This window comes from Phodopus roborovskii, unplaced genomic scaffold (genome assembly GCF_943737965.1).
Source record: "Phodopus roborovskii unplaced genomic scaffold, PHOROB, whole genome shotgun sequence".
Lineage (NCBI taxonomy): Eukaryota > Metazoa > Chordata > Mammalia > Rodentia > Cricetidae > Phodopus > Phodopus roborovskii.
This window is the reverse complement of record NW_026125052.1, coordinates 10,230,716-10,253,445: the sequence shown is the minus strand read 5'-3', so window position 1 is coordinate 10,253,445 and position 22,730 is coordinate 10,230,716. Positions and strand designations below refer to the sequence as shown.

Sequence of the window (22,730 nt, the reverse complement as noted above, 5' to 3'; positions counted from 1 at the left end):
GGCAGCCTCTCCATTGGCCAGGGGTCCGTGGCCTATGTACCCCAGCAGGCGTGGATCCAGAACTGCACACTTCAGGAAAATGTGCTATTTGGTCAACCCATGAATCCCAAGCGCTACCAACAGGCTCTGGAGACCTGTGCCCTGATGACTGACCTGGATGTACTTCCTGGTGGGGACCAGACAGAGATTGGAGAGAAGGTACAGAGCCACCTTTTTGTCCCCGAGAAGCCAGCTCATGAGGTTGCCAACCTGAACCCAACCTCAGATTCCTATACTCACTCGCAAGTTTGTGTCCCATCACACCCACTCTATTCCAGGGAGGATGACTCATGGACAGATAGGGACCACAGAATGCCCCAGGGTCATGACAAAGGCCTAGAAAAAGAGCAGGAGGCAGGGGTAGAAGGGTCTGTATGAGAAGTAGCATCGCTTTTGAGTTGAATCTCAGTGACTGAGAAAGAGAAGATCATCCTTCATTGATTTAGCCGCCAGATGTTTTATTAAGCATCTACTATAGGCCAAGGAATATTCTATGGTGTTGAATGCACCATGATAAAAATTTCTGCTTTTACAAAACTTACATTCTAGCAGAGGAAAGAAAGACAATAAGCAAAATAAGCAAAATATATATTAGATAAACCTAAAGCGGGGAGATAAAGCAGCTCAGGAATATGAGAACTCGTGCAGGGCTGTTTTGTTAGAGAGGTTTTTCACTGAGAAGTATAGACCTGAACAGAAGGAACAGCCCTGCAGAGGACCATGAGCCCTGGCTATCTAGAGACCTAGACAAGAGTCATTTACGGTAGAACAGATAGTTCAAAGCCTCAGGCAGCTGTGTGACTGGGCATTAGCCCAAAAAGGAGAGCAATGTGGTTGAAGTAGAGTGATCCAAGAGTCAGGAGAAGAAAGGGAAGCGAGGGAGGTCATTAGACAACCCTGCAGGCCATTTGAAAATTGTAGTTTTTTACCCAGAGTGACAGGAGGCCCTTGGAGTGTGGCCTAGCAGCAGTGGGTGGTCACAGATAGGCTTTTGGTACACTTTGACCTGAGTGCTGCCTCCCGACCCCCATCCCCCACCCTAGTTGTCTTAGAACTCATTATGTAGATCAGGAGATCAGGCTGGCCTTGAACTCTCACATATGTAACAAGATAAATAAAAGACCCAGAGACTGATATTGGGGTTCAGGCTTTAAGCTGAAAATCAGAAAAACAAAGTAGTCAGCCACTAGCTCTTACTCTACCTCAGTTCAGATCAAAGGAGCCATCCTCAAACTGCTCCTGATTTCACTGCTCCTCAGATTCACTTAGACTGCAATGGTCTCTTCAGTGTAGCTAGAGACTTCAATGTCTTCCTATCCTCAATGTGGCTGGAGAATGAATGCCAGCTCTGAGACCCTATTCCTGTCTTAAATATCTCTCATGAGTCCTGGGATTAAAGACGTGTGATTCCAAGTCTTGAAATCATCTTTGTGTGAGCTGTTTCTCTTTAGAACTGGATCAATTTCATGTAGCTCAGTATGGCCTTGAACTAACAGAGATCTATCTACCTCTTAATCCTAAATCTTGTGATTAAAGGTATGTTCCTGGCTTCTTTGGCTTGTGGCTGACTTTGATTTCTGAATCCTTGGGCAAGCTTTAATAAATCATAAATGATATATCACTGCACAGATCCACCTTTCTCTTTCTCCCAAGTGCTGGGGTAAAGATGTGTACCACAATGCCCGGTTTGATTAGGGCCTTTAAATGATAAAACATGTCTCTCTGGTGGAAGTTTGGTTTTTCTTTGTTGGGTTTGCATTTTGTTACATGAATTTGTGTGAGAAGTGCATGGGAAAACACACAATTGCTACTATGTGTGTGGAGGCCATTTTTAATCTTTTCACCTTTGGGTACAGGGAATTGAACTCAGATCCTCAGAATTGGTAGCAAGCACCTTTCTCTGTAGAGCTATCTTGCCATTCCTTGCTTTTATTTTTAAAGTATTTCTTTTTCTTACATGTGATAAAGTTCACCTAACATTAAATGTACCACCTTCACTATCTTTTCTGTGCCCCGTTCAATTATGTTATGTGCATTTACAATGTTATGCAATAATTGCTAGAGCCTGGACACTCCAAATGTCACTCCAACCTTGTTGTCTGACCCTATCGAACAGCTTTCAGTTTCTCTCCCCAAACCTCTAGCAATCACCACTTGTTCTTCAGAATCTAGCTACGCTAGACACCAGAGTGTAGATTTGCATAATATTTGCTTGTTTGTGTCTAGCTGGTTTCAGCTGGCATAATGTCCTCAGAGTTCATCCATGTCATAGCACACGTCAGCATTTCCTACCTTCTCAAGGCTAAATAATATTCCAATCTGTGGATATCCCGCCTGTTGTTTTCCCTTTCATCTTTCATGACACTGGCACTGAGCAGGGCAGCCAACTAGGCAGGGCTGCCCCAGAGGAGTCTAAGAGCCAACACTCTACTTCCTCCTACAACTTTGTGGAGACAGCCAAGTATCCTATGAAATAGAGATTCAGAGGTCAGTCTTACTGAGTGACAATGAATAGGCTGTTGTCGCCCGCCCATGGGCCGGTCTGATTCCTTCCATCTACCACCACACATCATCTACCTTCTCCTCCCTCTAGGGCATTAACCTCTCCGGAGGCCAGCGACAACGGGTGAGTTTGGCCCGAGCTGTTTATAGCAATGCCAACATTTTTTTGCTGGATGACCCGCTGTCAGCTGTGGACTCTCATGTGGCTAAACATATTTTTGACCAAGTGATTGGACCAGAAGGTGTGCTGGCAGGCAAGGTGAGGCCACAAGAGGGTGGGAGCAAAAGATGAGATTTGGTCCTGGGAGAGAACAGATGGGAGGTGGGAGGGGGATGGGAAGACCAGGGGATGTAGGAACCTAAGGAAGGAGGATGTCATCTAGGAAAACCTAGAGATGCTGAGCAGGCTCTGGCTGGTATGGGATAAGTTGTGGATATGCCTGAGGACTCCTCATGTTTACCACATGGCATGCTTGAGGTATGCCTAAGGATGCTGCAGCTCAGAGCCTGCTGTTTTCTCCACAGACTCGGGTGCTGGTAACCCATGGCATCAGCTTCCTGTCCCAGACGGACTTTATCATCGTGCTTGCTGATGGACAGGTGTCTGAGATGGGCCACTACTCTGCCCTCCTGCAACATAATGGCTGCTTTGCCAACTTCCTCCGAAACTATGCACTAGATGAAGACCAGGAGGACCTTGAAGGTGGCAAAAATTAGTACCCGCCACCCCTGACCTTCCCAACTCCCATCCTTTCCGGCATCCACTTTGTCTGGGGCTTCTAAGTAATTCTGGACTGGCCTAGTATGGTGCTGAGGATCTAGTTCTGGGAAACTGGAGCTACCTGTGTGATGCCCTCAGATCTTACCTTCTCTCCCCTGACTGTGGGACCCTGCATCAGCAGTGTGGGTCTCAGTGTCTGTTGTCCCATTTGTTAAAAGGACACATGAGCTCAGATCCAGAGTGTGTAGTGAAGCCGTTTTATGATTGAATTGTTTAGTATGCATGCAAGTACTTGGCAAAATCATTTATTTACCAACGAGAGTTGTTAAATGATTACTGTGATCCAGAACTGTTCCAGATAGTAGACTAACAAAAGGCCCCTGTCCTCAATGAAGCCCAGGGCAGTATCTGAACTCACAAAAGCCCTGCTCCTCACTTTTTCCCCCTCACACAGAGCTCCCTACCTCAGCACTCTTAGTTGGCTCTTGGCCTTCTCTTGGGCACACCTGCCTGCTGCTGTGTATACGGCCAACCTACATGAGTGTTCCCTAAGTGCTATGCCCTTGAGAAGCCCTGGACACACATCCTTCCCTTAATCCTCACAGTGACTGGTAGTGCCATGAGCTACCCATGATTATTACCTTTTGGCTATGCCTGCCTAAGACCCTGCTGCCATCAAGGAAGTAGGATTTAGCATAGCCCAGGCTGTCCTAGAACTCACTCTGTAGACCAGGCTGGCCTTGAACTCATAGAGATCCACCTGCCTCTGCCTCCCGAGTCCTGGGATTAAAGACAAACCCTATCACTTCACAGCTTCCTTCTGGCTGTCTTTTCAAACCTGCTCCTTGCCTCCTTGCTAGTACATCCAACCCTCCCACTGGCATAGAGGATGGGGTCTGGAGGGCTGTAGATGAAACAATCAGCCTCTGTGACTTTCCTTCCCTGCTGTAGCCTTTCAAGATGCAGACGAGGAGGTGTTGTTGTTTGAAGACACACTCAGCACCCACACAGACCTGACAGACAATGAGCCGTCCATGTATGAGGTCCGCAAGCAGTTCATGAGGTAAACTCCCAAGGGTTCTCAAGTCCCCAGAAGTCTACATCAGCACCACCAAGCCCCAGCAGGTAGAATACAAGTGGACATTCTGGGAGTGTGTCCATGGTCTCCTGCCTGGGTCTGACCAGCCGCTTCCACAGACAGATGAGTAGCATGTCTTCAGAAGGGGAAAACCAGAACCGGCCTGTGTCCAAGAGACACATGAATCCATCAGAGAAGAAGATGCAGGTGACAAAGGCAAAGGAGGCTGGTGCACTAATCAAAGACGAGACAGTAGAGACAAGCAATGTGAGTAGGGAGGGCATGGGCTGGAGATGATGATCAGGTCCCAAGGGCTTGTAGAGATTGCGTGGCCACTCTTTACAGGTGAAGATGAGCGTGTTCTGGGATTATGCCAAGTCTGTGGGACTCCACACCACGATAGCTATCTGCCTCCTGTATGCTGGCCAAAGTGCGGCTTCCATCGGAGCCAATATATGGCTCAGCGCCTGGGCCAATGATACAGTGGTAGATGGCCGGCAGAACAACACCTCCCAAAGGCTAGGTGTCTATGCTACCCTAGGAATACTACAAGGTGAACATATTGGGGTGCCTGGAAGAGTCTCCCTCATCCTTCTCTCCTTTGCCTATTCCCCAACCACAGAACCATATCCCTGTCTGAGAGCCTCCCTAATTCCACCTAGCCATCCCATGTCTCATTCTGCCCTTCTTTTCTGGCCTCGTCCTGGTGATAATTGACTCATCTTCTACCTCTCCCAACAAGGGATCCTGGTGATGCTATCAGCCTTCACCATGGTGGTTGGCAGTGTCCAGGCTGCCCGCCTGCTGCACTCAGCTCTGTTGCACAACAAGATTCGTTCGCCACAGTCCTTCTTTGACACAACACCCTCAGGCCGCATCCTCAACCGTTTCTCAAAGGACATATACGTCATCGATGAGGTTCTGGCCCCCACCATCCTCATGCTGTTCAATTCCTTCTTCACATCCATCTCCACCCTTGTGGTCATCGTGGCCAGCACACCGATCTTCATTGTGGTTGTCTTGCCTCTGGCTGTGCTCTATGGCTTTGTGCAGGTGCCAGCATGAATGGGTGGGACACAGTGGCGCTTTAGAGTGGGCTGGGGAGGGGGGAGATAGGAGGAGGTTCTGATTCTGGCCAAGCACTTTTATAAGCTAAGCTGTGACTGGATTGGATCGGGGACTTTAGTCAACTGTTTCACCTCCTTGCAACTCACTTATCTAACCTGTAAAATAGACTCTTTGAATCTAATTTATAGTGATGATGTGCAGATGAAGTGTGTGTTCATAAGCTGACAGCCGTGGGCCCCTTTCCAATTGGCTGTATTGTGTGTGTGTGTGTGTGTGTGTGTGTGTGTGTATGGTATTTGTGCACATACATGTTTGTGTGTGTACATTTGTGGAGGCCAGAGATCAATGCTGAGTGTTTTCACCAATCATTCTCCACCTTATTTTCTGGGGCAGAGTCTCTCATTGGATGCAGAGTTCACCTATCCAGCTAGGCTGACTGCCCAGTGAGCTTTAAGGGTCTGCCTATCCCTGACTCCCCGGTGTAGGGTTATAGGCGTGCACTGCCATGCCTGCATTTTGATGTGGGTGCTGGGAAATCTTAATTCAGGTCTTCATGCTTGTGAGGCATGCACTCTACTGAGTGAGACTTCTCTTCAGCCCCTACACCTATTGGTATTATTTAAGTCATTATAAACAGTTTGGGAAATGCTGTTCCTTGTGTGCATACTTAGACATATATGTCACCTGAGTTGCTGAGCATTCAGAGGCAGCTCATTGGAAGGGCTCATGATCATGGGGATCTTCCTCTTCAAGGTGGTGATCAGTTCCCACAGGGGGCTGGAAGGGCAGCCCCTACATAAGAAGCCTCCTGCGTATCCCTCCTGGACAGGCCCGCTAGCTGTGACCCATAGAATACAGGCTGGGAAATAAAACCAGAACCATGGTTTTGTGGGGTTATAGCCCTTAAATGACTAGGTAGGTAGGTAGGGTAAGAGGAAATTTTTCAGAAAAAAAAAGATAGGAAATTATTTTTGCCATTATTTGACTGTGAGCACGTATCTAAGGTCTTTAAGAGGTAAAAGAACCCTCACTGGGGCTGGAGAGATGGCTCAGAGGTTTAGAGTACTGGCTACTCTTCCAGAGGTCCTGAGTTCAATTCCCAGCAACCACATGGTGGCTCACAACTATCTATAATGAGATCTGATGCCTTCTTCTGGCCTACAGGCATACACACATACAGACAGAACACTGTATACATAATAAATAAACCTTTAAAAAAAGGAACTCTCACCACTTAGGAGGTTAAACAAAACAGTGTCATGGTCTATAAAAGATGAGATAGGAGGGCATAGGGAATCAGGGAAAGCTTCATGGACGAGGTGGGCTGTCTGAGCAAAGCTGATCAAAGGGGAAGTGTATAATATATATATCTGGAATCTGTTCCCCACGGGAACATAGGAAAAGCCATCGAGGTCTTGTGGGAAGAGTAGAGCCAGTGGGAATTTTTTGAAGGAAATGCAGGACTGAGTGGGTGTTTCGACTTCCCTGACTAAAGTTCTCTTCCTGCCCACGATCAGCGCTTCTATGTGGCCACATCCCGGCAGCTGAAGCGGCTGGAATCCATCAGCCGTTCACCCATCTTCTCCCACTTTTCGGAGACAGTAACAGGCACCAGTGTCATCCGGGCCTATGGCCGACTTGAAGACTTCAAGGTCCTTAGTGATAAGAATGTGGACAACAACCAGAAGAGCTCCTACCCGTACATTGCCTCCAACCGGTTAGGAGCCCGCCTTTCCCCTACAGGTGCCCACAGGCTCTCTGTGGTTCTCAATGGGTTCCAGCACTTCCTGCCCTATTGATCCCTACAGATGGCTGGGTGTCCATGTGGAGTTCGTGGGGAACTGCGTGGTGCTCTTTGCTGCACTGTTTGCGGTGATCGAGAAAAACAGCTTGAATCCAGGGATCGTGGGTCTTTCTGTGTCCTATGCCCTGCAGGTAAGGTGGGGCCTGGGACTCTAGGCAGGGGCAGAGGACACACAGGGCTCACAAGCATCTGCTGAGTGTGTACACCTCTCTTCCACATGCCCATCAGTCCTGGCTGGGCTCCCAAAGCCCAAGATCTGTCAGCCAGGCTCAGGGAGAACCTGATGTAGGCTGGAGAGGTTTTCCTGGCAGCAAAAAGATGTGACAAGAGACATGGGGATGTAATTCATTGGTAGAGCACTTGCCTAGTATGTGCAAGGCTCTAAGTTCAAACCCTAGTGCAGGAGGAGGGAAGGAGGGAAGAAGGGAAGAAGGGAAGAAGGGAGGAAGAGAGGGAAGGAGGTGCTAAGAGCTTGGAGGAGTTTCACTGCTCTGAGATCTTGGAGAAATGACCTTGGAGCTTGGCCCATACAGAACTGCCATGTCTGGGATGTAGGTCAACCTGACTGTGGTCTGAACATGGGCCATGTGGTGCCAGACTACATGGTATGGTACACGCCTTCAGGAAAGCTACAGCTAGCCCTGTGTGTGCTTGACTTTATCACTGAAGAACCAACCAACTACAGATAGGAAACGTTCGAAAGGGCTCAAAATGACAGTGCATGCCTGGAATCCTAGCACTTAGGGGGAAGCTGAGGCAGGAGGATTGCTGTGAATCAGTACCAGCCTGACCTACATAGTGAGACCCTTCCTCAAATAAAAACCTCCCCCCAAAACAACCTGGAAAAAATTATAGAAACTTCTAGCAAAAAAAAAAAAAGCAGAAGACAAACAAGCCAACTTCACTGAGTCTCTGAACGAATGTAAATGAAGTGACATATAAGCATTGTGCTAGGTACCTTAAGTAATGCAGAGACCATTTACAGCATAAAGGAGGGGTGGGTGGGTTTCATGTGAATAATAGGCAATTTTTTTTTTATCTTATGTGAAGGACTTGAACATCTGTGGATTTAGTTATATTCCAAAGTCCCAGAACCAATCCCCTGTGGATGTGGAGGAGTAAACAGATCAGGTGACTGCAGCCTAGGATTGGGGGTCACCCTGACACCAAGCCCGTATGGTTAGAGACAACCTGCAGATGGGATTTTTGTAAAGCAGATCACATTGTCGAGGCCTCAGGTGGCTCAGATCTGAATGTATTGGTAAACAAAGAGCAATGCCGAAGGCCGGTCTGCTCGAACCTTAATGTGCGTGTGTCTCATCTGGAAACCTTGTTAAAATGTTCATTCTCATTCACAAGCTTCAGTGCTCAGCCAGAGCTCGGATTCTGCATTGCTGTCAAGGCTTCTTGGTAACACAGTACAGTCCCTGGACTGGCCACACTGCCATATTAGCATATTAGTATGTTAGGAGTGGACAGTCTTCGACCTACTGACTTCACACGCTGTGTTTTTGACAGGGTGCTCTGAGAAGTCTAATACATATTAAAGATTGAGAAGCACTGAGTGAGGCTGTCCCCCACTAACTCTGCATTGTCTCCGCCTGAGGCACAGCTATGATTAGAGGCCTAGTGAGCCCACGCCTGTAGGAATGGGTTCCACTGATCAAGAAATAAAGCCACTGCCGGGCCCCTCTCATAACACAATTCCTTTGCTCAGATAACCTTGGGTTTGAACTGGATGATACGAATGATGTCAGACTTGGAATCTAATATCATAGCCGTGGAGAGAGTCAAGGAATACTCCAAGACTGAGACTGAGGTGAGTTCCAGGACAAGCCCTGCAGCAGAGGATGCCTGGATGACCTGAGAAAGCATGCTTGGTGGCCTGTCATCACTGTGTTTCAAGGCGAGCTGTTTAAGTGGCTTCCATCCATCCATCCATCCACACAGAGAGCAGAGAGAGGAGGTAGTTCAGCTGGGGTGATCCTGGAGTAAGTGAGATTCAGAGAATGAATGGGCAAGTTTTGACAGATGAGGTGAAGTAGGAAAAAGATGAGTATTCCAGCCAAAGGAACAGAAGTGAGACAGTGTGCTTTTCCTTCCTTCCTTCCTTCCTTTCTTCCCTCCCTCCCTCTTTCCTTCCTTCCTTCCTTTCTTCCTCCCCTCCTTCCCCTCCCTCCCTCCTTCCCTCCCTCCCTCTTTCCTTCTTTCCTTCCTTCCATCCTTCCTTCCTTTTTTTGTTTTTCAAGTCAAGGTTTCTCTGTGTAGCCCTGGCTGTCCTGGAACTCACTCTGTAGACCAGGCGGTCTTGAACTCAGAGAGCCATCTGACCTTGTCCTCCCCCTACACACACACACACACACACACACACACACACACACACACACACACACACGTGCTGGGATTAAAGGCATGTGCCAACACCACCAGGCAATGTGACCATTTTTAGAGAAAAAGAATGTGTTGTCTCCTGGGTGGCACATTTCAGACCTCTTCATGCCCAGAGGCTACACCATCCCTGAGCTCTTAGTATCAAGCCCCCCAATTTTTGACCTCCGACTGTGTTCCACAGTCACAGCCCTTTGCCCTCTATGGGACGCCGGTGCCATGACCTGCCTTTGTTCCCGCAGCCATCAGTTCCTGTCTTTTTCACCTTCCCTTTGTTGCTTAGACTCTATCTGTGCTCCATGTGGCGATGCTCGATGCTCTCAACCTGTCCCTGCCCTTGCCTACAAAACCCCACCCCAAATGAGCCTACTTGTCCACATGGTACTTGCACAGAGCAGCTGATGTGCAGCTGGATGTGTGTCGCTAATGTTCCTTCATGTTCATAACCACCCTCCCTGCTTCACTTACCTAAGAACTATGTGCTCCCACTTTCAAAAATACCCCTTTGGACCATTCTCTGTCCTCTGTTCTCTGTGCTCAGCCCTCCACCCCGCCTGACCCTTCCTTCCATGAGAACTAGGTTAAAGATGTGAATTCCCTTCGCCTTCAGCTCTTGAGTGCCACTGTGGGCATCCTCTGCCTCCTTCCTTTCTCTTTGAGCTGATGTTTCCCTTCATCTTTTCAAAGTCCAGCCCCTCTGCTTCTACAAGACCAGATGCCTGCTAGACACTGTGGCTTCCTAGGCTAGGCCTCCTGTCTAGCTGCTTCTAGAAGGGACCATGATCAGGGTCCATTCTAGACACAAACAACTGCCACCCCCACTTTGCCCTGCCTCATACTGCCTCGGGGTTCAGTTCTCCTTTGTCGAGAAATCAGTTTTAAGCTGTGATCTATACAGGTTCCATCTCCTCCTTACCCTGGCCCTTGCCAGCTGCAGCCTGCTTCCCACAAAAATAGCTCACTCATGGCCTACCTGGCTCCAGTGTAAGAGCCAACATCCTTCCTCTCTTCCGCTTGGGACTTCTGTGACAAAAGCCCTAGGTCTGCTGGTGGACCTTCACTGAACCCCCACCCACTTACTTGTTCCCCATCCCAAGCCAACATGGCCTCCATGCTTCCCCCAGCATACACCTGATTCCTGAGATATCTGTGTCTCCAAGTCTCTCTACATCCAACATGTCCTGTGGATGCACACAGTCGCTTTATCCCAAATGATGGTGCTCTAAGCCCTGATGTCCATTTCTGCCTTTAGCATCTCCTAGAGAGAGTTATCTTCTTAAGATGCTGTTGTTGGTCCCTTTCCTCCCTGTTTCCCCTCCCCCTTCCTTTTCTCATCTCTCTCCCTTCTCCCCTTTCTCCCTCCCTCTTCCTCCTCCTCTTTCTCCTTTTCTTCTTTTCCCAGTGCTGGGTCTGGAACCCAGGACTCCATATATGCTAGGCAAGCAGTCTGCCACTGAGATACGGTCTTGCTATTTATCGCAAGCTGGCCTCAAACCCATAGTCCTACTTCTGCCCCCTGAGGGTTGTCATTCCAGGTCTGTACCACTATGCTCAGCTTTGTCTGCTGATCGCATTGCTGTCGGTCTGGTTCCCCTACCCAGAAGCAAGGTTGGCTTCATGGGCGTGCAGCCTGAAATGTCACACAGTTCTGTTATTGTTACTTGGCATTCTTTTTATAGTTGTTTTTGTTTTTAAAGACAGGGTTTCTCTGTGTAACAGCCTGGCTATCCTTGAACTCACTTTGTAGACCAGGGTAGCCTGAAACTCATTGAGATACAACTGCCTCTGTCTCCTAAGTGCTGGGATAAGGGACTTTGCTACCACTACCCAGCCAGTCACTTGATTCTTAATATATATATATATTTTTTTTTTTTTTTTTTTTTTTTTTTTTGACAGTAGGCCCTGCGTTTTTTGTTTGTTTACACTGGGACTCTCAAATGATGTAGATGGTTCTTTCTCAAAGCTCCCACCATCTTCCCTCCAGCCAGTCCAGTCCTCCTTCCAGTGGCCAGTGAGGCCCTTTAAAAGTCCACCGGAAACTGAGCATGGTGGTACATGCCTTTTAATCCCAGCACTAAGAAGGCAAAAGGCAGGAGGATCTCTGTGAGTTCAAGATCAGCCTGGTCTACTGCGATAGTTCTTTTGGTAATGTGCATAACTAACATTCACAGAGCCCTGGGTTCTGTCGATAACCCCAAATAAACCTCATGTGGTGGCTTGTACCTCTAATCCCAGCACTTGGGAGGTAATTCAGAGCGCCTGCCCCTGTACATAGAACACAAAGAACAAATATCATTCCCTTGTCTGTTGTGCCTCTGCTCTAGATAGCCCTTGCCTTCTTACCGCCCTCACCTGCTTCAAGTTACTACGGTCACCGCCTCCAGGAAGCCTTCTTAAATAGTGCATAGAACAAACAGCACCCAAACTCTTCTGGTCCCAACCATTCATCACTTGTTTTACTATAGACTTGCTTATGTATAAATCATATGCCCCTGTCCTGTGTGTGCTGGAACGCAAGCCAACCAGAATGAGAGCTTTGTGTCATTGGAGACACTCAGATATGTAACAGGGGCATGACAGTGAAGTTTTGGAGTAGCATTTGGGGGGATGAAATCAAAGAGAAAAGGCTGGGGGCAGCATGCTTGCCCCGGCATGTGTGAAACCCGGGGTTACATCAAAGAAAAGAGTCAAAGGATTTAAGGATTCACTGAACCACAGGGTACCAGGCCTCCTCATCAGGGACCATGGTGGGTGAGGATTGAGGTGTCTGGAAAGAGGTGGGGCTGAACAGGTATCTCCCTGCTGAGAACCCAACTGTCTCCTGCCAGGCCCCCTGGGTGGTGGAGGGCTCCCGTGCTCCGGAAGGCTGGCCCACTCGTGGAGCAGTGGAGTTCCGGAACTATTCAGTGAGGTACCGCCCAGGCCTTGAGTTAGTGCTGAAGAACCTGACTCTGCATGTGCAGGGTGGAGAGAAGGTACTTGTGTCCGGGGATCTTGCCACGGCCTTGTGGGGGAACATGGGTGCTCTAACTGGCTGTCTATTAGGGTGCTGATAGAAACCTAGAGCTACCCCCTGACATCTCTTCCCATGCCCACAGGTTGGCATTGTGGGCCGCACTGGGGCAGGCAAGTCTTCCATGACACTCTGCCTATTCCGAATCCTGGAGGCTGCGGAGGGTGAGATCTACATTGATGGGCTCAATGTGGCGCACATTGGCCTCCATGACCTGCGTTCTCAGCTCACCATCATCCCTCAGGTAGGACCCTGCTGACCCTGCTGCTTCCCCGACCCCACTCCCAAACCCTGAAACTTGAAGAACTTAAGAACTGAGCCTTGGGGCCTGGTTGGAGTGACAACTCCACAGAGGGGAGCAGAATCCACACAAGAGAAACCTAGGCACAGATCCGGAAGGGCAGACACGTCGGCCAGTCAGGGCTGCCCCTGGGCTCCGGGACTAGCAAATGGGAAGGACCAGCAAAGCAATGTTGAGGTGTCCTCTTTCTTTCCTGGTTGTACAGCTCCTAATGGCACAGCCTTTTCTGGCTCCTTAGGGTGTTTATGCTGAGTAGACACTTCAGAGGTAGATTTGTGGAATTGCTTCCTGCCTCAGCAGGGGGCTTAGCAACTGGCCAAGCTGAGCTTTTTCACTCCCCCACAGACTTTTTTATCTCCCTGCTAATGTCCCCCTTCTGGAGGACTGGGGACAGAGCAGAGAGCTGCTGCTAGATCACTTTCCTCCCTCACCCTCTTGAGACTCCTTACAGGGTGTAAGCTATTTCTGTCTGATATTATGTCACCAGGACCCCGTCCTGTTCTCGGGGACCCTGCGCATGAACCTGGACCCCTTTGGCCGATATTCAGAGGAGGACATCTGGAGGGCCCTGGAGCTGTCCCACCTGCACACCTTTGTGAGCAGTCAGCCAGCAGGCCTGGACTTCCTGTGCTCGGAGGGCGGGGAAAATCTCAGGTAGGAGTGGAAGTGGACACACCAGGCAGGAATGCTGGCCCCCAACTGGGGGCCCTGTGGGTGTGGCACAGAATCCAGATGAACCCCTAAACCACTCAGGCATGCCCCTAGCCAGAGCTGCACAGGGATGTTATTTCCTGTGGAGTGTATTTTCAGAAGGCACGAAGCACTTCCTCGGACTCTTCACAAAAGCCTCACTTTGCAGTTTAGGAAACAAACTCAGAGCAGGGAGGGATTAGCCAAAGAAGAGACATGCCTGGGATTTGAACTAGCTTTGGTTCTCAAATAATTCGACCCCAGTGACATTCAAATGAAGCAGAACCACCCTTGTTAGAGTCTTCTGGATTCTAGGGTCATGTACCCTTGCCACAAGTGAGAGGTAGCCCATGGTGTTCTGGAAAGTTAAGATGTCTGCCAGCACAGAGGCAGTCAGCTCAGGAATATACAGTCGGAACTCTCTGTGTTCCCTGTTCATCCCAGGCCTCTGGGCTGTGTGTTCCAGATATCAGCAGTCTGTTCTTATTGAGTCAAAAGCCTCAAGATACCTAGACTTTCTTTTGTATTTTGTTGGAGTTTATTTCTTGTGCTAGATTCACCAATGCTAGGCAAGCTCTTTACTGCTAAGCCATCGCCCTAGTCCTAGCTGTGTGATTAGGGCAAGCTGTTTGACCATTCTGTGTCTCTTTTACATTCACTGAATAAATAGGAATAATAATAATCTATATCTGCTTGCATTGCAGTCCCTGATAATACTATAATATGAGGGGCTGGAGAGATGGCTCAGTGGTTAAGAGCACTGGATGCTCTTCCAGAGGACCCAGGTTCAATTCCCAGAACCCACATGGCAGCTCACCATTGACTGTAACTCCAGTTCCAGAGAATTTAACCTCTTCTTCTGGCCTTGGTAGGCACTGCACACATGTGGTACACAGACACATGTGCAGGCAAAATACATATATATATATCTTAATAAATAAAATGAACATTATAATGCAAACTGTATATATATAATTATATATATTTTTTCTAGTAGATGCATTAATGGGCAGCATAGTGTTACCCCTTCTCAAGAGAGGCATGCCCATTGAGATGTCTTAGTATGGAAGGGTGCTTGTCACACAAACCTGATGACCTGACCTCAATCCTTGGAACCCATGTAAAGGTAGAAGTAGAGGATCAGCTCTACAGAATTGTTCTCTGACCTCCACATTTGTGCGCGTGTACATGCGCGCACGCACAACACACACACACACACACACACACTACATAGACACACAAAAACATCGGCACACATAATAATACTATTGATGATAACAAGAGAGGCAAATAAACAAGAATAGCTCAGTGATTAAGAGCACTGGCTGCTTTTCCAAAGGACCAGCATCTGGTTCTCAGCACTCACAATAGATGGTTCATGACTACCTGTGAATCCAGGTCCAAGGGACCCAATGCCCTCTCCTGGCCCCCACAGGCATGCACTCGTGCATGAACACACACACACACACACACACACACACACACACACACAGCTTATAACTACACAGACACACAAGCATACACATAAATAAAAAGGTATCTTTAAAAATTTAATTTACTGGGCTGCAGAGATGACTCAGAAGAGTACTGACTGCTCTTCTAGGAGTCCTGAGTTCAATTCTCAGCAACCACTTGGTGGCTCACAACCATTTGTAATGAGATCTGGTGCCCTCTTCTGGTATGCAGGGAGACACTGTAAATATAATAAATAAATGAAATATTTAAAAAATAATTTTTTGAGGCAGGCTCACAATGTAGTTTAGATTACTCTGGAACTCAGGGTAATCCTCCTGTTTCAGCTTCCTGAGTACTAGAAGTATAAGTGTACACTACACTACCCAGTAGTATAACAACTATTTTTTAAATATGTTTTTGTTTAGTGGCACTCATGTACAGGACAATTTACAGGAGTCAGTTTTCTCTTTCTGAGAAGTGGGTTACAGGGATCAAGTTCGGGCCATCAGGTTTGATGGCAAGTGTCTAGCCACTAAACCATCTGACTGAAAATGCCCTGGAATAAATTCTAAAATCATATTTTATCCAGCCCAACATACCTAATATTCAATGTGTCATCAATATAAAAGCTATTAGGTGATATATGCCTTTCATCCCAGACCTTGGGAGGCTTGAAACTGGAGGGTTAGCTTAAGTTTAAGACCAATCTAGGCTATATAATGATTCCTTGTCTTAAAAAATAAGGGAAGTTATTATGACTATTTTGCATTTTTTTTAACAGAAGTTTAAATCCTGTATGTATTTCCACTTTCTTTTTGTTTGATTTTTCTTTTCTTTTTTATTCTTTTGGGGCTTTTGTTTTGTTTTGTTTTTTTGAGACAGAATTTCTCTGTGTAACAGCCTTGGCTGTCCTGAAATTCATTTTGTAGACCAGGCTGGCCTTGAACTCACAGAGAACTACCTGCCTCTGCCTCCTGAGTGCTGGGATTAAAGGCATGTGCTACCAGTGGGTGTTTATTTTTTGAGGTAGGGTATCTCTATGTAGTAGCTCCACCTGTCCTAGAACTTGCTATGTAGACCAGGCTGGACTAGAACTCACAGAGATCTCTTTCCTGAGGTAAGATACCACACCTGGCTGTATTTTCTACTTGAAACACAGCTCTGTCCAGAACAGCTACAGCTCAAGTTTGAAAGAGCCAGATGTGGCCAGTCAGTAGTTACACTTTGAAGGGAGCAGTCTTGGGTCAGCTCTGCTGAGAAGCACTTAGCCCACATGTACTCCTGTGTGTGAACTGTCAACGAGTTCTCTCCCCTTTCTGCCCTCTCTTTTTTTCTTACTTTTTCCTTTTGGTGCTGGGGTCGAACCCAAGACCCTGTATATGCTTCAGAAACACTCCACTGTGACCTACATTCCCAACCCTTTATTTTCATTCTTGTATTATGTACACACTCATGTTTTAAAACTTGAAACAAACAAACAAAAGGTCACATCTGCCCAGTGCTTAATGTTTTGCAGTATTCAAAGTACTTTGGCCTCCACCTTCTCATTTAATCTTTTCTGCTGCCCTGTGGGCTGGAAATAGAAACGGAATTACTTGCCCAAAACTTCCTGGCCAGCCAGAGCCAGGGCAAGGGACTTAGGGAGATGTGAGATTTTGTTCCTATGGCATTCCCTACTTCATCACAAGGCTTCCTCAAATGGAATCCGGGTGTTGCAGGCCTAGTGACACATACCTGTAATCCCAACTACCTGAGGCAAGAAAATTGAAAGTTCAAGACTAGCCTTGGCTGGATGGAGATAAGAGTCCTTGATTAGTGAATGTGAGGTCTGGGTTCAATTACCAGTACAACACCCTTCCCCACCAAGAACACCCCCCCCCAAACCCTGTAAAGGTAAATGTGTATCTTAAATTGACTTTACTTACATAACCATACGGGGTGTGGCAGTATGGGCTCTCCAGCCTCTGTCTCCAGAGCTCCTAGCTGTCTGCTTGTCCCCAGCATTTTCCCCAGAGCATCTGTAGCCCTTCACACCAGGACCAGAGACAGAAACAGTCCCTCCTCCTCCCTCAGTGAGCTTGTGGTCACTTTAAGTATAACCTGTATCCTGTGCCAGACCCACCATTAATCAGCCCTGAGTTCTATCTGGTAGTTCATTCTGCTGCCAGAACGTTCATTAGTTGCGGGAAGAGGCCAGGGAGGGAGGCCGGTCTTTAGTTTGGCTGTGACTCACCCCTCTGGGAAGGGTTGAGGTATTTGTCCTTGGGTGTGGGGGGGTGTAGGGGGGAACGACGGTGCTGTGGCCTCTGTGGTTGGGAATACAGCCTTGCTTTGTTTACTGGCTCTGGCTTTCAAGGCCAGAGGTTGAAGATCCGCCCTCCTGATTTCCAGTGAACAAAGATGGGGAGTCCCCAGGTCCCTCCCTTTCATGTTTCCCAAATAGAGCCATGCTCTCTATTCCCTGTGTGGGTAGGAGATGGCTGCCAGAATGGTATTATCATAGTTTAGCAGGATGGCACGAGTGGCTTATATGCAAATATCCAGGAAGAGCAATCCCAGTATATTCTTACTATAAAGTATGAACGCCTGGCAATGTGCAGTAAAGACACACTGTGGGCACTAGTTGCAGAATGTGGTCCAGAAGGAAGCACAGGAAGAGGAGACCTGAGAAATCCTACAGCAGAGCTCTCACAGGGATGTTTGGCTCTGGGTCTAGTCCTCCAGGCCCTCATTGTGCTACAAAGCTTTGTCCCTATTCCTGATGAGGTGTAGCAGGACCAGGACAGATAGACAGCTAGTCCTGGGCTGCTGAGAAGTAGAGATAAACACATTGGAAACGAGATTGGGAAGGTACTTGGGCACCTAGCTGGAAACACCTGCCTTCCTTCTCAGTGTTGGCCAGAGGCAGCTGGTGTGCCTGGCCCGAGCCCTGCTCCGCAAGAGCCGAGTCCTGGTTTTAGACGAGGCCACTGCTGCCATTGACTTGGAGACCGATGACCTGATCCAGGGCACCATCCGTACCCAGTTTGAAGAGTGCACTGTTCTAACCATTGCCCACCGGCTCAACACAATCATGGATTACAACAGGTGGGCCATGGAAACCCAAAGGGGTGAGGGAATGGAAAGCCATGGAGATGGAGGTGATCTGTGGCTGTCACCTGGGAGTCAGGAAGAGGCAGGGCAAGTGAAAATAGCTGGGCATGAGACTCTTGGAATTGGCTATGGCATGGGAGTACAGAACAGTGGTCCCAAGTTATGCTTAAGAAGCAGAATAGGACAGGGTTTCCTGAGTACAATGACATCTGCAAAGACACAGGGTCTTTTTGGAATTACCAACATGTGGGGAAAGGTATACCAGGCTCCTTAGACATTGGAAACTGCATGGACCACCTCTGTGCTCCTGACTGTGAATGGGTAAGGGGAGGAGGATGGCCCCTCAAGCCACTTCCAAGCTTGTTGGTGGAGTGTTGGCATGCCCAATACTTCCTCTGCATCTCACTACCACCTGTGTCAGGGAAGCCCAACAGGCCACGGGGGTTGTGATAAAGCTGCTTGGGAAGTACATGACAGATTCCTGGGTCCCATCCTTGGTGACTAGACCCTAACAGTGCCTGAAAGACACTTGTGGGGAAGGTATTGTGTCTGAGCCAGAGCCCTGGGTTCCTGTTGCTGTGACTATGGGCAACTTGCAAAGCTTCTCTGGGGCTGCTCAGAACTGATTTAAGGAGTTGGTGAGGTTAAACTGAAGGTAACATCTAGAAATGTCATTTTGCTCCCCAGTCCCCTTAAAACCCACTTATCCTGATTCTCCCTAGCCTTGGTGTTGCCCTCAGATTCTCCTCCTGGCTTCCTTGGGTTGGGGGATGGGTCAACCGAGGCTTTCTCTTGGAAGTGTCTGCATGCAGCCAGCAGAACCTTGGGTGGGTGGGGGACCGTGAGCATGTCCGATGCTAGCTAACCTGTGTCTGTTCCATCACTACCCCCTTTCTGTCCTCCACTCCCATTCAAGACCCCACTGGGAGGAGCATGCAGGTGGACTGCTAGTGCTGGGCTCTGCCTCTGAGGAGAGAGGCAGGGCTCAGAGGATCCTTCCAGATTCATCCCCTAGCAGCTCTAGGGTGGGAGGCTGGGGGGGGGCATCATGGGGGTGGGAGTTCACTCCTGCTAAAAGGGCAGGCAGAAATTAACCAAAGAGCCAGGTTACAGAGCCTGTAATAGAGCCCACAGGAAGGAAGCAGGGATCCCTGTGTGTGAACAGAGAAGTCAGTCTACACAGGGTGGCAGGGCCTTCTCTTCTAAGGATAGTGCCAGCTGGACCCAAAGGATGGGGAAAGGGTGTGTGTGGGGGGAGGGGTGAAGACGGGAGGGGCTAAATGGCTCACAAATAGAGGCAGCACAGCCCCAAGTCAGGGAGCACTGAGGCTGGAGGGCGGGGTCGGAGAGGAACTGGCCCCAAAAGCTGCTCTTGAAGAGCATGCAGATTCAGTTGGCGTTCATGTTAGGGGCCAGGAGAAACCACTGGAGACTGAGTCCAGATAAGACAGCTTCTTGGCCCAGGTCTGGACAGTGGCCAGGTGGTAATGTTCACTCCTTCCCAGCACACAGATGGAGAAGCCCAGCAGGTGGGGATCAGAAAGCAGCCTGCCCTTCTCACAAAGGAGTCTGTCTCCAGGCTTGGGGCCTCTGCACTCCCTGGTGCAGCTGTCTTGTGCCAGGTGCTTCCTGTGTGTGGTTGAATGATAGGAGGCTCTAACTCCAGGCTCAGGCTTGCCTGGGGTGGGGCAGTTGATCCATGCAGCAGCCACAGCCGCCGCCGCAGTGGCAGCCCAAGTCCCAGATTGCAGGTTGGCCTCACTGCAGCCTGGTTTCCTGCCGTGTGAGCTGACACAAAGCAGATGGATGAACACTGGGCCTAGCAGGCCAGTGGCTCCCTGCATACAGCCTGCTGAAGCCCTGCGACCCCAGCAAGACGAAGGGCTCATTAGGGAAAGCTTTCCAAGTCCAGACTAGCAGAGATGAATAGGACTTTGTGTTTGATCCCACACCGAGCACTGGGAGAGCTAACAAAATAGCAAAAAATAACCAGCCTTGCTAGTGTGCGCTTGTGGCCTATCAGTTGGGCTGAGTGGGTTGACTGAGGTGAGTGGACTGGCATGTCACTGGGAAACCTGAGCAGTACCCAAAAGGCAGGGCTGGCCTCTAGGGCTGATGAAGACCTAACTACTTTTTCTTTCTTGGCTAGGGTCCTGGTCTTGGACAAAGGGGTAGTAGCTGAATTTGACTCTCCAAGCAACCTCATCGCAGCTGGAGGCATCTTCTATGGGATGGCCAAAGATGCAGGACTCGTGTAGGATGCATTCCAAGGGTTTCTTCCTTGTCTGAATTGACAGCAAGTATCTGCAGAATGGACTTGATGGCAAAGAGTGGGGGCATTTGTGAGATTATTATTATTTTATTATTATTATTCGGCAAATTGCCTCACAGACTAACCATACTTAATACCAGAATGAGGAAGTGAGTTGAAGTCGAGTTCAAAGACAAGTTCAGACCAGTGCCTGTGTCTCCTGGTCCTACTATACCATTATTTCCATACTGCAGTTTTTAAGAGACCTCAGCCCTCGCTACAGTTTCATATTTTCCACTTTTTTTTTTTTTTTTAAACAAATCTTCCTCCTTCTGGGCCAGGGACTGCTAGGTCAGGCTGTCCCAGGAACCGAGTGCCTGTATTGTGCTGTCTGAATCCACTTCAGACAGGATACTGATGAAATAAAGCTGTGTGTTCAACAGCATACACACGTGTTGCCTTCTGCCTGCTTACAAAGTCTGGAGTTAGAACTTTTGTGAAGAACCAAAACAGGCAGAGGCCCTCCTACACTTCAGTGTGGCTCAGTTATCGGAAACCTTCAGATCCGAAATTATTGGCTGCGAAATCTTCACAGTGAATTTACAGTACCTCCCACTCTGCTGGGCAGAGGTTAGGAAAGGTAAAAAAAATAAAGGTCCTGAAATCTGACCTGAGGCTTTAGGTTCTTGGAAGAGCTAGCGGTTGAGAACCTTCTGGGTCATTGCTGTCTTCCAAGTCTGTTCTCCAGGGGCTAAAATGTGTGAGCTCTCCGCTCCTGGCTCCTTTAGAAGCCTGTTCACCAGGAAGGCCACTGGTCATTTCTTCTCGGCGGGTCAGCTGGGTGAACAGGAAGGTCGGAAGTGTCCCAGGTTCTCACCTCCTCTGCCCCTGAAGCCATTTTGAATGAGCCAACAAAGGCTCATTTTCTGCAGAGTTCACCTGGTAGCAGGGCTGCATTTGAAATGGATGGCTTTTGTCACCTCCCTGCCTTCTCCCCCTCATTGGGACCCTTACTCTTGGGGAAAAGTGACTGGCTGCAGGTGGTGGCCGCTTTCCTTTCCCCTCCCTAAGTGCTTGGCAGTCATTGAGGAGATGGCTCCTTTGATCTGCTTTTTCTGAATGCCCTGGGTTGGCCCATGCTGCAGGACCATTTGTTAAAGGTTAATCACATTTTTTGGCAGGCTGTTTCTGGCCAGGATGTTTATGAGTATGTGGAAGGCAGCTTCCATCCTTGTGATAGTGCAAGTATGAAAGCACGAATGCCCAAATTACTCTGCCTCTCCTTGGTGCTAAGGTCTCTGCTATGCTCTGATTTATTAGGCCAATTTGGCATGACGTCTGCTTTGTGAGGCGCTAGCTGGCCTAAACCAACAGGAGATTCATTCGGCATGTTTCTCAGCTAAGGGTCTGAAGGTGTGAGGCTGTTTCCTCTCCTGCCTTGGGAGTCTGCTTCTGAACTCACTGAGGCCATGACAGGCGCTGACAGCCCAAAGGGGAGGCTCAGTTGTGTCAAGTAAATCGAATAATCAAAAAATGTGGTTAATAGGGGATGACCTCTATCTGGCTGGCTCAGTGACTCCAGGGAAAAGAAGTAACTGCCGTGAACTGGGAGGGAAGACGCCACACAGAATCTGTCTCCAGATGCTCCCGACAGGGCCTGAGTGCTGCTGGAGTGGCAGTGGCAGTGGGGTGGAGGAGGCTAGCCTGGGAGCTGGTCCTTCTCTTTTCCCTCCACAGTGCTAGCCCCATGGGGCTTTACAGCAATTTGAACCCTCTGTGATTAGAATACAGAGCTGTTTAGGAGGGCAAAATGAGAGGAAATGGACTTGGTCAGTTAACGTTTAATTTTATAATACCTGTTATGTTTGAACAGTCAACAACACACGAGGAAAAGTCCCCGTGAATGTTTACACAGTGTGAACACATGCTTTAAATATGCCATGGAGGAGAAGTGCATTCAGTTAACAAAGCTGAAAAGAAAATCCCGTGTTATAAATTACACAAAGCATATAAAAATATTTCTCTGAATGCATAGATTAAGACTTTAGACTCACCTAAGAACAACCATGCATCTTCATCCCACCACAGAGGACCAGCAAAGGGCAGGGTACCGGGCAGAGTCATGTGGGACCTGTCCCCCCATTTGGGACACCGAGAGCCTTGGTCACTCTGCTTCTGAGCTCTGTAGCACTCTCCTGTAGCCCACCTCCCAGCCAGGTCTCTGCTGTCTCTGAGAATCACTAATCAGTTGGGGTGGCTAAAGGAGTTTGAACCCCAGTCGTTTAGACATGAATTAATACTGAATTTATTTCTTCCAAGATCGAATC

General features: G+C 48.5%; 1 protein-coding gene across 1 annotated transcript in view; it reads left to right on the top strand.

The window, feature by feature from the left end:
* The window catches only part of Abcc3 (ATP binding cassette subfamily C member 3), a 47,579-nt gene extending 26,729 nt beyond the window's left edge, over positions 1-20,850 (top strand). The window contains exons 17-31 of the mRNA XM_051200112.1: positions 22-198; positions 2,633-2,800; positions 3,067-3,244; positions 4,214-4,325; positions 4,460-4,607; positions 4,686-4,893; positions 5,083-5,393; positions 6,926-7,125; positions 7,217-7,343; positions 8,930-9,031; positions 12,429-12,575; positions 12,699-12,857; positions 13,402-13,568; positions 17,952-18,146; positions 20,302-20,850. Of these exons, the coding sequence (XP_051056069.1) occupies positions 22-198; positions 2,633-2,800; positions 3,067-3,244; positions 4,214-4,325; positions 4,460-4,607; positions 4,686-4,893; positions 5,083-5,393; positions 6,926-7,125; positions 7,217-7,343; positions 8,930-9,031; positions 12,429-12,575; positions 12,699-12,857; positions 13,402-13,568; positions 17,952-18,146; positions 20,302-20,410 (2,508 nt within the window). The 3' untranslated portion in view covers positions 20,411-20,850. The remainder of the gene's footprint in view (positions 1-21; positions 199-2,632; positions 2,801-3,066; positions 3,245-4,213; positions 4,326-4,459; positions 4,608-4,685; positions 4,894-5,082; positions 5,394-6,925; positions 7,126-7,216; positions 7,344-8,929; positions 9,032-12,428; positions 12,576-12,698; positions 12,858-13,401; positions 13,569-17,951; positions 18,147-20,301) is intronic.
* Positions 20,851-22,730: the final 1,880 nt, after the last annotated feature.